The 15012-nt window shown below is 35.2% G+C and overlaps 1 protein-coding gene across 7 annotated transcripts in view; it reads right to left on the reverse strand.

The window, feature by feature from the left end:
• Positions 1-15012, reverse strand: part of arhgef9b (Cdc42 guanine nucleotide exchange factor (GEF) 9b) — a 65254-nt gene that overhangs the window by 13598 nt on the left and 36644 nt on the right. For 5 of the 7 annotated variants that reach the window (XM_022683746.2, XM_022683748.2, XM_022683752.2 and 2 more), the window contains 5 exons: positions 14268-14357; positions 12148-12348; positions 8658-8837; positions 5161-5393; positions 1146-1275 (listed from right to left, as the gene is read on the reverse strand). In XM_022683746.2, coding sequence (XP_022539467.2) covers positions 1146-1275; positions 5161-5393; positions 8658-8837; positions 12148-12348; positions 14268-14357 — 834 coding nt within the window. The remainder of the gene's footprint in view (positions 1-1145; positions 1276-5160; positions 5394-8657; positions 8838-12147; positions 12349-14267; positions 14358-15012) is intronic. The other 2 variants (XM_022683749.2, XM_049484052.1) reach the window with 1 other exon arrangement.

Here is a 15012-nt window from a genome sequence, read left to right on the forward strand (position 1 = left end):
CTTTGTTCCTTCATATCTTGGGTCTCAACAAGCAATGAACAGTGGCTTGCAAAAATATACATACCACTATTTTGTCCTATAGACCCATATTTTGTCATTTTACAACCACAAACACAAAACAAAGAAGCATAAAGTGAACAAACAGCATCATGAAGACCAAGGTACTCATCAAACAGGTCAGAGATAAAGTTGTAGAGAAGAAGTTTAAAGCAGGGTTAGGTTATGAAAACATATCCCAAGCTTTGATCATCCCAAAGAGCACTCTTCAATCCATTATCTCTAGAAGCAGTCAAGAGGCCCATGGTCACTCTGGATGAGCTGCAGAAATCCACAGCTCAGTCCACAGGGCTATAATTATAACTGTAAGTTGTGCACTTCACAAATCTGGCCTTTATAGAAGAGTGGGAGCTATTCCAAAAAGTCTCTAGATGCGCAAAGCTGGAAAAAACATTCCCCAAAAGACTACTTATAATACTTATAAAGACTGCAAATATAATTTGCGGAAAGTAAGTACCGATAAGGAGTACTTTGAGATTTTAATTTGGTTACAATAAAAAAAAAAAGATTATTTTTGCTGCACTTCATAATTAAGTGCTACTTTTTGTTGGTCTATCACATAAAATGTCAATAAAATGCATTTGAGATTGTGGTTGTAAGACAACAAAATGTGAAAGTGGCTGAAACAACAAAAAGATGCAGAACTTTCAGATCTCAAATAATGCAAAGAAAACAAATTCATATTTATAAAGTTTTAAGAGTTCAGAAGTCAATTAATCATATTTGGTGGAATAACCCTGGTTTTAATCACAGTTTTCATCATGCATCTTGGCATCATGTTCTCCTCCACCAGTCTTACACACTGCTTTTGGATAACTTTATGCCGTGGAACTGTAGGGTATATAAAGGGCTAGGGAGGAGGAGTTCAGGTAATCAACGCTTGTCCCATTCAAGCATGAAAAATTGATTATCAAAAATGATCTTACAGTATGATCATAAGTAGAATGTCCTTCATAGCTGCATTACATGCATCAATATCTATTAAATTACTGAAAGATGAAAACTGCTTGCATATTTTGCACTTTATTGTCTCAATACTAAATTATCATCACTGGGATTTAATACTTTAGAGTATTTCTCACACAGACCTCCCAGTCCAGCACAGACGCCTGCCACTGAGCGATCTTGTCAATGTTCTCCAGTCTTCTCTTGCGCTCGTTTATCTGTTGGGTGACGTTCCTCATAACAGCCAGTGCTGCAGCCACATAGCGGTAGTCACTGTGGAGAGATCCAGATAAAAACATATATATATATTACTGTCAGTACAATGTTGCTCCCAGAACAATTCCCAGAATTATCTCAATATTATTCTCATTTGTTCATTAATACTAGAAAAATAATACACAGAATTAGCAAGATCTATGCAGGGCTGTGTTTCAGTTCACTTCAGTTCACAAAAACTGAAACGAATGCATTAGAATTAATAAAAAAATACATTATGTTGTGCACAAAGAATTTCTTACAGACAGACATTTCATTATTACAGATTTAATATTACAGCTGTAGCATCAACTCTGTATTCTGTACTCTGTCTTAATAGAAGTCAAAAATCACATTTTATGGAGAGTAAATATCTTTCTCCGAGCAATCATGGGCACCCCCAGGGCAAAAGAGCATCAGACACCTGGCACAGTCTATCTGCTGCCCACTGCCAATGCTGCCAATGGTGTGCCAGTCTGTGAGCCAAGCATCATGCAGGGAGTCGTGGGTGAGCCATTTGAGCTTTCTTGGCAGGTCCATTTGTTTGGCCGAGGCTGCACTGCTTAAAAATAACACTGGCTCCAGATCAGATGCTGGCTGCCGAACTTCACACCAGTAATTGACAATGAGTGAGGACAGCTCCTTGTCTATTGTTCTATTGTTTCGCTCCAGCAACACACAAAAGAGTGCCCACCAGAGGATGGAGAGTTAGTGGACCACTTGTTGTCTGTTTACAAAATACCTTATGTCTGATGTTGAATCAGTTTCTCTGATTTTGCTATTTATAGGTTTATGTTTGAGTAATATGAACATTGTTGTTTTATTCTATACACTACTGACAACATTTCTCCCAAATTCCAAATAAAAATATTGCCACTTAGAGCATTTATTTACAGAAAATGAGAAATGGCTGAAATAAAAAAAAAGGTGCAGAGCTTTCAGACCACAAATAACGCAAAGAAAACAAGTTCATATTCAGCATTGGCATGTTCTCCTCCACCAGTCTTACACACTGCTTTTGGATAACAATTCAGTTTGGTTTATATTCAGAGCTTTTTATTTTGATAAAATAAAAAAACTCATAATTTGTAAGTGATCTTAAAGCTGTATAAACTGTGGTTTTCTGAGAAGTTTCTCCAGCACTAAGGCTGGGTACAGCAGCATTAGCATTAGCGTTAGCCGCTAACCGCAGTGCTAGCTCTTTCGTTGTTCAGAGCCGAAAATATATCAGACTGTAATCTGTATGTTTACTGTGTTAAAACAAGCGTGGGATGTGGGATGAACCTCTAGGCGGCATTTACTTCCTGCTAGCGCTGTGGTTAGCAGCTAATGCTAATGCTAAAGCTGCTGCACCCAGCCTTAGTGCAGGAGAAGCTTCACTTATAATCTGGTGTGCCTTATGTATGAGACAGACCAGAAAATAGACGTTCACTGACAGTTTGCTACACTGATATTCCGAGAAATACAGGTATTATTGAATCAGACCAGTAAAAATAACTTTTTTTTTTTTCAGAAAACTTTTATTAAATGAGAAACTTTTCTCTTTTTCGAAATAATATGTCTCTTACATATGAAGAGGGCCATAATGCACAGCTCTGGTGATTGGTTACATATGTAGATGTCAAAGACAAAAGCGAGTTATGTGAGAAGCTTCAGTGTCTTGCTGGATGTTTACCCTTTGTTGAACCACTAAGCTGTTCGCATTTGATTAGAAACGACACCCGGAAATTGAGCTAGATAAGAATTAATTGGAAGGCATCCTCTGTATAGAGCTGGCCGGGGCACAGCTTTTGTTCCTTTGAGCTTTATGGTGAAATTCTGACATATCAGTAATTAAATCAGAAGAAGCGTAAAGAGTGAAAGCCACATCATAGTTTTGTCACTGCGGCACAGTGAAAGTCACAGCTTTCACTATTCACAGTATTATTATAATGTATAGGAGAGGTTAAGGATGGGATATGCGTGTAGGTTAATATGATAATAGGCAAACATTCATAACATGTATATATTGCATTTACTTGTATTATGTTTTTTTTAACGATAATTAATCTTAGCATATTGTGTAGTTAATCTCACTTAATTGCATTTACATAATTTGCTCAATGTGGGCCCTAAATAAATTCTTAAAATGAAAAATAAGCTTTAACAGAATATATATTACTTATATATTAATTATATATTATTATAACTGTTCATAATTCAATAAAATTGTATTGTGTGAATACAGGTCGCTGCATTGCAAAATTGGTATTATTTTAGGGCAATGATTATATTTACATGTTTTTTATGTTTAATATGTTTCTTAATATATTTATTTTATATTAAGGAACACAGTCAATGTGCTCTCTTTAAAATGTCTCTTTAATCACAGAACTACCCAGTTTTATTTAATCATTTAAGTTAATTACATATTCTAGACACACCAAGGCGGAACTGCTGCCAGTTGTTCAGTCTAAATATAATTTAAAAGAACCTTGAAACAAATGTGCTTTAGGCTAATAGACACACTATGACGTGACACGTGAAACAATACAGAAGCAATGAAAAATACAATTATCAGCTATGTACCCCTTATGCTCTTTCATTATATTTACTATTACTCTTTTTTATAGCCTAAGAATTTCTAGCAGGTCAATACAAGTAATGTAATGCAGAAATTGTACCTTCCTTATAATAATGGAGAAAATAAAATATGGACCACTGTTGATCCAATGACTATATTTTCAGAAGTAAATGATAAAATGCAAAGTTCAAGCTCTGTCATCTCTTGTCAGCAAAGCTAAAGCCAGTATTTTATTACTAGAATTGTGCAGTACGCCTATATCTCCAGGTGCTGCTCATTCCTCAACACTAATTCTATCTCCGAGGTTGCCAGGTTTAAATATATATGTAAATAACAGGTGCTGCAGCCATGGGCTTGTTCAACCTAAACCTTAGCTGCTACACAGCATCTTACATCCAAAATGAGTAATGCTAAATGTTGCTTATGCTATTCCTAGCAACTAGCTAGCTACTTAGCTAGACTTTGCTTGACACCATTGAGGGCATGTCATAACTGTAGATTTATATGTTATCTGCTGAACTAAGCATAATATTACTGAGATCTGTAAAGGTGTAACTCTGTAACTCCAAATCTCGGGTGTGTATTTTCGGAGCAGTGGGCTTTTTTTTCCGTATAACGGACTTGGCTTAGGCTAAACACAGCTAGCGTTGCAAAAACGGCTAGCTAGCTAACAGCGGACAAAGTTTACTGCATAAACTCCAAATGAGCTGATTTATATTGTTATGGTACAAGTTATTGAACCTTTCACTCATTCATGTATTTCAAGTGTCCCCAGCTTGGCAACCCGAGTGAGCTTGGCGTCTCTGGAGAAGTGGGCGGGGCAGACAACTCTCTCTGGTGTTTTGAAATTGGACTCTTTGTAGCCATTCCACACATTCTCTCGTTTGCTACTGATTGCTTGTTTAAAGAGGTTAATATGAGGGGTGTTATTATTTATTCATACTTATTATTTTCGCATTTGGTTTTTTTTTTCCAATATTCCTTATGTTCTTTTCGTCTTAAATATGTTTTTTTTTTAGGATATCAAATCTAGAGTGACAAATATATATTTTTTTAGCAAAATACAGCACAGAAAGGCGAATACAGAACCTTTTTTAATGGAATTAATTTATGCATTAAGTTTTAAAACACAGTCAAAAGACATTTTAATGAAAAGGGAATTTTCTGGCACCTTACGCAGCTCTAGCAGTTTCCAATACACTTCACAACTCCATCCATCAACTCAGTATTACTGTTTTGAATAGCGTATCTTGGCAGGAAATGCATTTGTTGTGTGTGTCTGTGTATGTGTATGTGCAGAAGTGTGGCTGTGTGTGTATTTGTGTGTTTGTTTGTGATACCTGTGCTCCTGCGCTGTGTATTTGAGTAGCTCCGCCAGCTGCAGCGGGTATTTGCAAATCTTCTGCACGGGGGTGAGCAGGAAGCCATCGATCGCGATGTCAATCATCTGCTGAAGAAGGCGACAAGCCTCGAAGAAGTGCTGGTAGCGCCCATCCTTCATCAGCTTGGACAGCTCCATGCATGCGTCCAGATGGTTGTTGCAGTATTCCGAGTAGATCCAGAAGCCGTCTTGCTGTGATGCAGACAGAGAGAAAACGCACAGCCGTCAAAACTGCATCAGCGCTGCAGCTCGAGACTCATTAACACTTGCTGCTTACACACAACTGCTGAACAACCAGGATCAACAGAGTGAGGAAATTAATGACAAGGTACCAGAAACATACTTATAAAACAAAAAAATCTAACTTTTTTCAATTATAATAAAGTTCGGTAACTTCATCTTTATTAGACGCTATAACCACATTCATAACATATTATAATACATTCATAAGGCATTATGAACGTGGCTATACATGTTTATAAAAATGCATAACCCATTATAGCCATGTTTGTTAAGCATTATGACTTGTGATCATAACACATTATAAGCTGTGCTTATAATATATATGTTAAAATAGTATATCTCTATCATTAATAATCTAGTCCTACAATGAAAGTCTGTCACTTTACTTAAAGCGCACAAAGACCTGTTATAATACATTATAACTGACTATAATTAATATAATATTCAAGACAAGAATAATTTATGAGTGGTTAAAATATACTTATAGGATTATTGAGGGTGTGTTTATAAGTTGGAAGCTTTTTTAGTCATGATACAGATGGTCTGCAAGCAGGCACTGAGTTTCTTGGTATTGATGTATAACATGTTATAAACGCAGCTATAAATGCATTATAATCACAGTTCATGCCGCATAATAAACATTGCTATGATGAATTATACATTTTTATAAATATGTATAGCCATGTTTATAATGCCTTATGAATGCATTATAATGTGTTATGAGTGTGTTTATAGAGTCTTATAGAGATGACATTCAAAGAAAGTGTTGTCAGACTCCGCCTCTTTTTAAACTTTAGCATCACAGCGCTAACGCTCGGAGAAAAGTGCAGAGACTCGGTTCTGATACATCAGCTCACAGACGCAGCCTTGTGCTAATCGACATCACCCTTGGAGTGATGAGGGAAAAGAGTGCCATCTACTGTACTGTACCCATCCAGAGAGAGGGCAAGGCCAATTATGCTCTCTCGGGGCTCCCGCAGCTGATGGCAAGCTGCATGTCTGGGATTCGAACCAGCAATCTTCCGATCATAGTAATAATTTGTAGTTTGTATGCATTCACTACATTTTCTCCACTTTAGTATAGTGGTGGTTGGTGTGGCGCAAGCCAAACCTTGGGTTTAATTCTTGTTATGGGTGACAATGCTATGTTACACCAATAAGAGTCCTTGGGCCAGACTCCTAACACTACACTACACTTATCACCTGTATAATTTAAAAGTAATCCTTTATGGTGACTTTATTTTTATACATTATTTTTATATTATATTATTATTATTTTGTTACAAAATTATTAATTAATATTTACACAAAAACAAGCAAAAGTAAAAGCTTTTTTTTATTTTTACTTAATGTATATTTTGTTGTAAAAGGGTAATCTTGAAATTGATCAAACATTTTTTAAGCATTCTGACATGTCACCAAAAATGTCCTTTAAATATCGGAATATTAATCTACATCCATATCAAACACCTCTATTTATAACTATCAAATGTATTTTTTTTTTTTTCATTAAACTCTCTGCAAGGTCGTGCAATTGTTCTAATTTAGACTGTTATAAAACAGCACTCACAACCTCTCTCAAGGTCAGTACTACTGCCACACACTGTCCTCAAAATAATTCCACTCCAACTAACAGAGGCTGGAAAAATGCTCAGCAGAGAGAGACGAGCAGAGAACTGTGCTGCAGAGAAACAGATAATAAAGAAGATGTGCGTCTGAAGTGTATAATTTGCATTCAAGTCCCTAAAGAAAGAAAGCACATTGTATTTGAACATTTGCTTGAGTTTTAAGAAAGGAGGAATACCACTGCAGTAAAGCAGGGGGTCCAGTCCTGGAACTCAAGGCTATATAAACTTGAACCCTAATCTTAAAAAGCTGAACCAATTTTACATCACTCTCTTATTGCAATTTGGGATTAACAGCCCATAGCTGAAGGGCAATGGTTTTGGCCGTCCTCCAGAACAAGAGCTAAGCTCAGTGATACCCTCCTTCAGCAAAAATGTTTCCTGGTCTAATGTAGAGGCACTTGATAGCTGTCCTTTTCCAATCTACACTTCTTACACTTCTTAAATTCAAATGTTTTTGCTTGTGTATATATATATCTATATATATATATATATATATATACTATATATTGTCAGTCCTGTTTCTGACTGTCCGTATGCAACAGTCTCTATTTCTCGCGCTAAAGACTCCCAATTTTCCCAAAATGCATCAGCGTTCCGGCTCACCTGACTGTTCAGATTGTCATTTCCTGTCTCCCATTGTATAAATACCGCCCCTGTTTCTGTTCCCTGTTGCTGAATATTTACCCTTGATCCTCAGCACTTCCACTCCGCATTTCCTTTTTTATTTTATTTTATTTTTCTACCTTGCTACTGAGCTTTTGTCTCTGTTTTGGATCACCCATGTATGACCTTTTTTGCCTATTATCTCTAGTTTATTGTATCTTGCTGTTCTATTTGGATTTTTACCATGCCTGTTCAGCATAACTTGTGTTTTTGCACTAAAGCTATAAACTCAATATATCAATATAAAAAAATGTGTTGGTTTAGAAAGTGTTCTCTATTCTTAAACCATGTTAAATTATATAAGATTAAAGAAAAGTAATTCAGACATTATGCTTGTAGCCTAATTTACAGATGTTTAGGCGTGTGAATCGTTGTTCGCATTGTTCGTGTTTCAATCTTTGGGAGATCTTTTCTTAATAATATTTTTTATTAATTAATAGGTCTGTGCTTCTTCAGTGTTGCAATGCTAATTATCATCATTCTGAACAGATTTTCGTCATTCAAACAGTCCCAAAATGTTTTTAAAGAGCTCAGTTTTAACGCTCTACTTACTAAAAAAAATGTGGGGTTTAAATCAGGCTTAGGCTCATAATAACAGTTGGGTTCGGGCATTACGTGCACAGGCTCGGGCCGGGCTGGATTTTTTGGGCCCAATCTAAGCTCTAGAAGGAAGCATGTGCTTAATAGTAGTAATATATGGAGCAATGTTAAGAAAAGGCAATAACTAAACTAAAAATTGGAAATTTGATTTAAAATACTAAACCTCAAAAAAAAAAAACACACACACACATTTAGGCCAATTAGCAGCATATAGTTCCCAGTCTAATTACATATGATGCATTATTTATGTGTTAATAAATTATTAATCAGTTGCATTAAAGCAGTCAGGGTTATTATCAAGGTAGAAATTAAAAGTGCTTACATGTTCCAGGAAGCACGGTCCGATTTCACTGAGATGAGGTTCCTCTGTGTTGTACTGCTTTTCCAAATCCCGAACAAATCCCATCTGAAATCTGTAGATGTCCTCAATGTTGCCAAATATGACCCTTAGCTGGTCATCGTTGAACATGTCAACCCTCTTCCTGCACTGCCTCAAGTAACCCTAAATAAAAAAAAAGAGAAAAATATTCAACATCCCCTTACTAAATAAAAATCATGTAAAATTAGTGCTGGGCGGTATGACCAAAAATGCATATCACAGTATTTTTTTTTTTTAATTTATTTAGAGTTTTTTGCATGACTGGGATTTAATATAGTTTTGTGACTTACTGTACTGTTAGGAGTACATCTAATATAAAAAATTAAGGCTTTAAATTAAGGCTTTGATTACTATTGCGTTTACTTCGTCCCACGAAATAACACAAAAAATGAAGAAATCAGACTTAATTAGCATAAAACAGAAAAGAGATACACCAACAACTTTAACACAGCTTTCTTTACTTTCTTTACAATTAAATATTTTAAATAGTTCCATAAACACTGTAAATGAACCTAAAACACTCAACATGTAAGTAATCATTTACACACAATAATTTTTTAAAAGCTTTATTGCACAAATAAGGTAAGATAAGTTTAATATTAATTTACAGTGTGTTATTACTGAAGCCATTAGAGGCATTAAAGTATTTAGGCAGCTGTTTATCAGTTTATAACAATTCTCTCGGTTCTCTAGTTAATAAATACATTCAGTTCAGTGTGCATTAATATTATCCTTTTAGCTACAGTATTAATATATATATATATTCAAACAGGGCTATAGTTACTCATATTGTAAGGAATAATAGTTAAAGCACTCTACACTTTTTACATGGCAGTATGGTAAGGGAAAAACATATACCAGTTCAATTTTCCCCTACAGTATATCGTATAAATCGGTATACTGCTCAACATTATGCAAAATAATCCTATAAACATGTAAATCACACAAAAAACACTGTGTCTGTATTTGTACACAGCTTTTTAAACAGCAGCAGCAGCAACAGCTTCTAGCACGTGGCCGGTGTTTGTACACAGAGGGAGAAAAAGCCTCTGGCTCTGAGTGGGCTAAACTATTGATTTGCTGATATGAATCAGAATCATTTGGGTGAGTCATAGCCAAGAGTTTCTGAATAAACTTGTGTTTTCAGCCTGGCAGAAGTGCACTCGAAAGGGCCGATGACTGGCCGGCCTGCAGTCTGTTTCATCTCCAGCCAGCTAAAATCCCAAACACAGACGCTGAGGGTGAAAAACAAGTTATCAGAGTCAAGACTGTTTTCATGATTCTGAAGGTGACAGACAAAGATCATTCTTAAAGTTCTTATTGTTTAAATCATTTTTTATTGTGGACAATGTATATCTACCGTATTTTTGGGACTATAAAGTGCGTTTCAAAGTCAAAAGAGCACTGGATGCTAATCCACACAGATTTCTCTCTTGAAAACAGTTTATTTGAATAAGTAAAGCTCCTCTGTTTATTTACAGGAAGCTTAGATTTATAATATTTTGTCTAAGGATGAGTTTTCAGTGAAGGTTCTCCAGCACTAAGGCTGAGTGCAGCAGCATAAGCATTTGCATTAGCCTCTAATCCCAGCACTAGCGGGAGAGTTAGCGCTGTGGTTAGCGGCTAATGCTAATGCTAATGCTGCTGCACCCAGCCTTAGTGCTGGAGAAACTTCACTGAAAACTCACCTTTATAACACTGTAATTCAGCAGAGTGGCTGACTGGTAAAATTATTTAGGATTATAAGATGCACTGTTGATTTTGGGGTAAATTAAAGGATTTTCAGTGCGTCTTAAAGTGGAAAAATTCGGTATACTGTATAACTGTGTTAAAATTTCCCCAAAATTACCTGAAATAACCTGAAATTACATTGACTTTCACTGAAAGTAAAGCTAGAGATTATGTTTTTTTGCTTGTTTTTCATTAGACAGCGACAACATGCTATACACTGACTGCACAAACATATGGCAGATAAATATCAAATCTAAAGTCCACACTTAAACAGATCCTCTCCTGTTTGTTCTTTTATAGGAAAGCTACCTGAGGCTGTTACACACTTCTTTTTAGCTCTGCTAAAAAGCAGTGTACGCTGGCTGTTAATGCTGAGTGGTGAGTGGTATATACACTCCATGCAGGAGGCCTAGCAGCGTTTAATGACATTTAAAACTATACACTGGATATAGAAGGTCAGCAGTGTTCAATGGCATTTGACAACAAACAGAACACTGAATGTAGAGAAAGCCTGACAGCAGCTGATGGTATTTCACTATCTTCCCTTTTCTTCCCAGCAGCAGGAGTCTCATGCTGTTCTCTAGTCAAGGTACAGCAGTTTTTACTCTGATGGAATCTCTTCAGAAAAGCAAATGCAATATACCAAATCATTTTTTACAGCACTATTCATGCAATTGCATGTTCAATTTATTTGACTATATTATTCTAATGTGATTAGGTATTTCAAAGATCAGACTATAACAAAAGAAAAAAAAATAATAGGCAATTTATTTTTTATATGAATTCTCAATTAATATGAAATCATTCATGAACAATTACACAAATATTTTTTGTCAATTCTAAGTGCAACTGTATTGTTGAATGGGAACTGGAATGTCATAAAGCTGTAAAATATATATATATATAAATATATATAACTTTTTGTCTGTTGAACCACAGTGCAGTATCCATAATTTCACAGAACAGACTATAATAAAAAAATTAGATTTTTTAAAAATAAGTTGTTTTTATTATTAATTCTTAATAAAAAAAATATATATATATATATAAATAATTATTTTTACAATAATTATAATAATTATTTACAGTAACTATAATTATATTGGTAAAGACTATAAAAATATCTATTATTTGTATTATTAATTCTTAATTTGAAAAAAAAAGAAAATGTATTTTTTTATAAAAAACAATTATAAAATACTATAAAATATTTGTATTATTTATTCTCAATTTAAAAATAATTTAAAGACTGCTAAATTATTTTATTCTTAATTATTTTTAATTATTTGAAAGAAAAAAAAATACAAAATTATTTTTATTGTCAACATTAACACCTCATCCCCAACTCCCTAAACCTTCCCCAAACTATTATTAGATAATTTGCCAACAGGATAAATGCATCTGCTACCATTATAATTGTTATGTTAGATATTATTGAGCAATAATTTAGAATTTTGTGCTAAAATACATTATTTCCTAAACAGTAAAATATGTCTATTCCTATGATATTCTATATTATATATTCTATATATAAATTATACCCTAACATTTACTGTAACATATTTGTTATGATTTTAAATATACTATAAATATATATTTATGATTATGACTTGATCATTAATGTATTTTCAAACCATCCTCACACCAGCTGTCATGTTAGGCAGTAAAGTGTGTGTGGGAAGAGCGTAATGCTCAGCAGTACCTCACAAATGTCTTTCAGGTGTTTGATGTAATGCCGCTCGGTACTCATGATCTCGTTGATGACATTGGCCCTCATCTGGTCCCTGTTCTGCAGAGGCTGACCCAGGCAGAGGCAATCATTGCCCGGGTCAAGGTGACCATTCTGGACCTCGCTCGTGCCCTCGGCCGGCTCCACCGCTCGGTCCTCCTGATTCACCCACAGCTACGAGAAGAGGTGCAGAGACACTCATTACCAACAAAGACCAGGCCACAGAATCAGAAATGGCTCTTTTTTTTCTAAGCTGCTTGAAACCGGGAAGAGAACAGGTATTTAGTCTGTCATCCAATGAAGCTCCAATGAAGCCACACAGCAAATAACACTTGAATAAGAGAACATAATCATGTTTCACTTACATTTACTTCCATATATATTAGCATGTATTTGTCTAATGTAGGATATATACAAAAACTGTATTGTGCAAAAGTTGAAATAAGTTAAATTGGCCAAAAGACACATTTTGTCAGTAGAAAAAATAATGTTTTTAATAACAAACCCTAATGCAGTTAAATTGTCTTTGACACATCAAAACACAGTTAATGATGTATTATAATCATAGAATTCATAATGCATATTAAACTTAGCTATTTTCTGAATATTTATAACCATGTTTATAATGCTTATGAATGCATTATACTATGTTATGAATGTGTTTATAGAGTCTTATAGACATGCCACTCATTGAAGGTGTTACCAGTGCATTTAAGATTGTTCTTTTACACTGTTCTTATTAACAGATACCTGTATTATAACGCATTATGAAACCGTTTTTATAAAGTCACACTTAAGCTTCTTGTACTACCTTTGTACGTGTTTTGCTATTTGCATTAATAACTTCATAAAGTAATAATAATACAGGTTATTACAATCAATATGAGGTTTAACCGAAGCTCTACATGTATTTCTCCGCCACATACAGGTAACTTAGCAACAATTCAGCGCTTACAAACCAAATACAATCCAGTAAAGCGCTTCCGTTTATTTACAGTAAGCTTAGATTTCCACAATTTTGACTGAAATGGCCGATAATAGAGGTCACCACACTTTACTAGCAACAATGCAGCGCTTACTGCGCAGCTACAAACAAAGCAGCTATGGAACTATTTGAGCTCGTAGAGTGTTTATAACCAAACAGATTGCATTTTGCCCTTAACTTTAATTAAAAATCTTTCATTAAACAGCTATAATGGAACTGTGGTATAGTTATAATAGTACAATTGAGGTTTGTGCTGTAACGTGTAACGGCTGTGCCAATATTACACATTATAGCACGAACCTCGAGTGTATTATTGCTTGAATATGTTCCACATAATGCATTATAACTGCATCCATAATATTTTATGAACACAGGTTTCATAGAAAGGTTTACAAATGTGTCCTTTGGCCAAGCGTTTGCTTAAGATTGTATCTATATATCAATATGTAATACACACATTCTTCATAGAACTTACTGGTAAAGTATATTTTATATATTCTTCATTTTTGTCCTTAAATGTTTTTTTTTTTCTACTTCAAAGAACAACTCATCCGTGGCCTTCAAGGAGGTCTGTGTGCCTAAAAAATATTCCCCGCTCAAATCACTGATGCAGCAGGGTTCCACTGCTCCAAAATTACACCCCCAACCAGCAAATTAACTCAGTGTGACAACAAAGAGCATCTTAAATCATAGGCATCCACTAAATTATGAAGCTTAGCGTTTGGCTAGCGACACGTCGACATCCTACAAGCTACAATGCAAACAGAAAAAAAATGAGATGTCGCCTCACAAAGACAAGCAAAGAGAGAAGTGGTATTAGATAGAATGTGAAGCAGCTCACTACAGAGATGCTACGAAGCACTGACATGGAGCCTACCTTTCAGAGAAGAGTCTCACTCACTACATTAAATGATGCATCCAAAATAGGCACATCACGGAATGGTTACATACACTGAATGTTATTCCTTTCGGAATAAAAGTCTACCAGCTCTAACATGAAGAACACTAAGAGCATGATCTTGGTCTGACGTGCTTTGATGCTCGTGAGGTGGCTGCGTTTGACAAACTCGGCAGCGCTTGATGAGGTTGGATGAGCCAGGAAACGCACCTTTGCTGTTGTGTTTTGGAACCTTGGAGTTGCTATAGGGTTGATATAGAAAACCTGTTTTGTTTGGGGTTGAGGAGGGTGGGGTTCGACCTTAAGAAAGAATGACAAAATTACAATTTGGTTTAACATGATCTTGTGGGAATGCAGAATGGGTGGGATGGAAATGGGTTGGGATTCGGGCTGGGTGATATTTTATTTAAAAATTATATATTCTTTAACTTCAGTCGATACGATATAATTGTGATATCTAACATATTTTTCGCACTATAAGGCCAACCAGATTATAGAGCGCACTATCAATAAACGTCTACTTTCATACATGAGGCATAACTAGCAGTAAAAAACAGGGGTGTCAGCAAGTTTTCCTTCTAATTCAGCCGTTGAGACCTGAAAAGCTTGATAGATAGATAGATAGATAGATAGATAGATAGATAGATAGATAGATAGATAGATAGATAGATAGATAGATAGATAGATAGATAGATAGATAGATAGATAGATAGATAGATAGATAGATGTTGTTATCCACTGCACCACAAAAACCACCAATGTAATAACCATCATTTAGTGACAGATGCTGTAAATAATAAAGTAATACCATCATTGAACTGCTGCCCAGTCCTAGTTAAGATCTGTGCTAGTCAATCGTCTTCACCTTGTGTTAATGTTTTCCAAAAAGCTAAAGCTAAAAAATCCAAACTCGTCAAGATCGTCATTGCCCTCCCGTCTAAAAGAGCACGAGTTA

The sequence above is a fragment of the Astyanax mexicanus genome, chromosome 10 (genome assembly GCF_023375975.1).
Source record: "Astyanax mexicanus isolate ESR-SI-001 chromosome 10, AstMex3_surface, whole genome shotgun sequence".
Taxonomy (NCBI): domain Eukaryota; kingdom Metazoa; phylum Chordata; class Actinopteri; order Characiformes; family Acestrorhamphidae; genus Astyanax; species Astyanax mexicanus.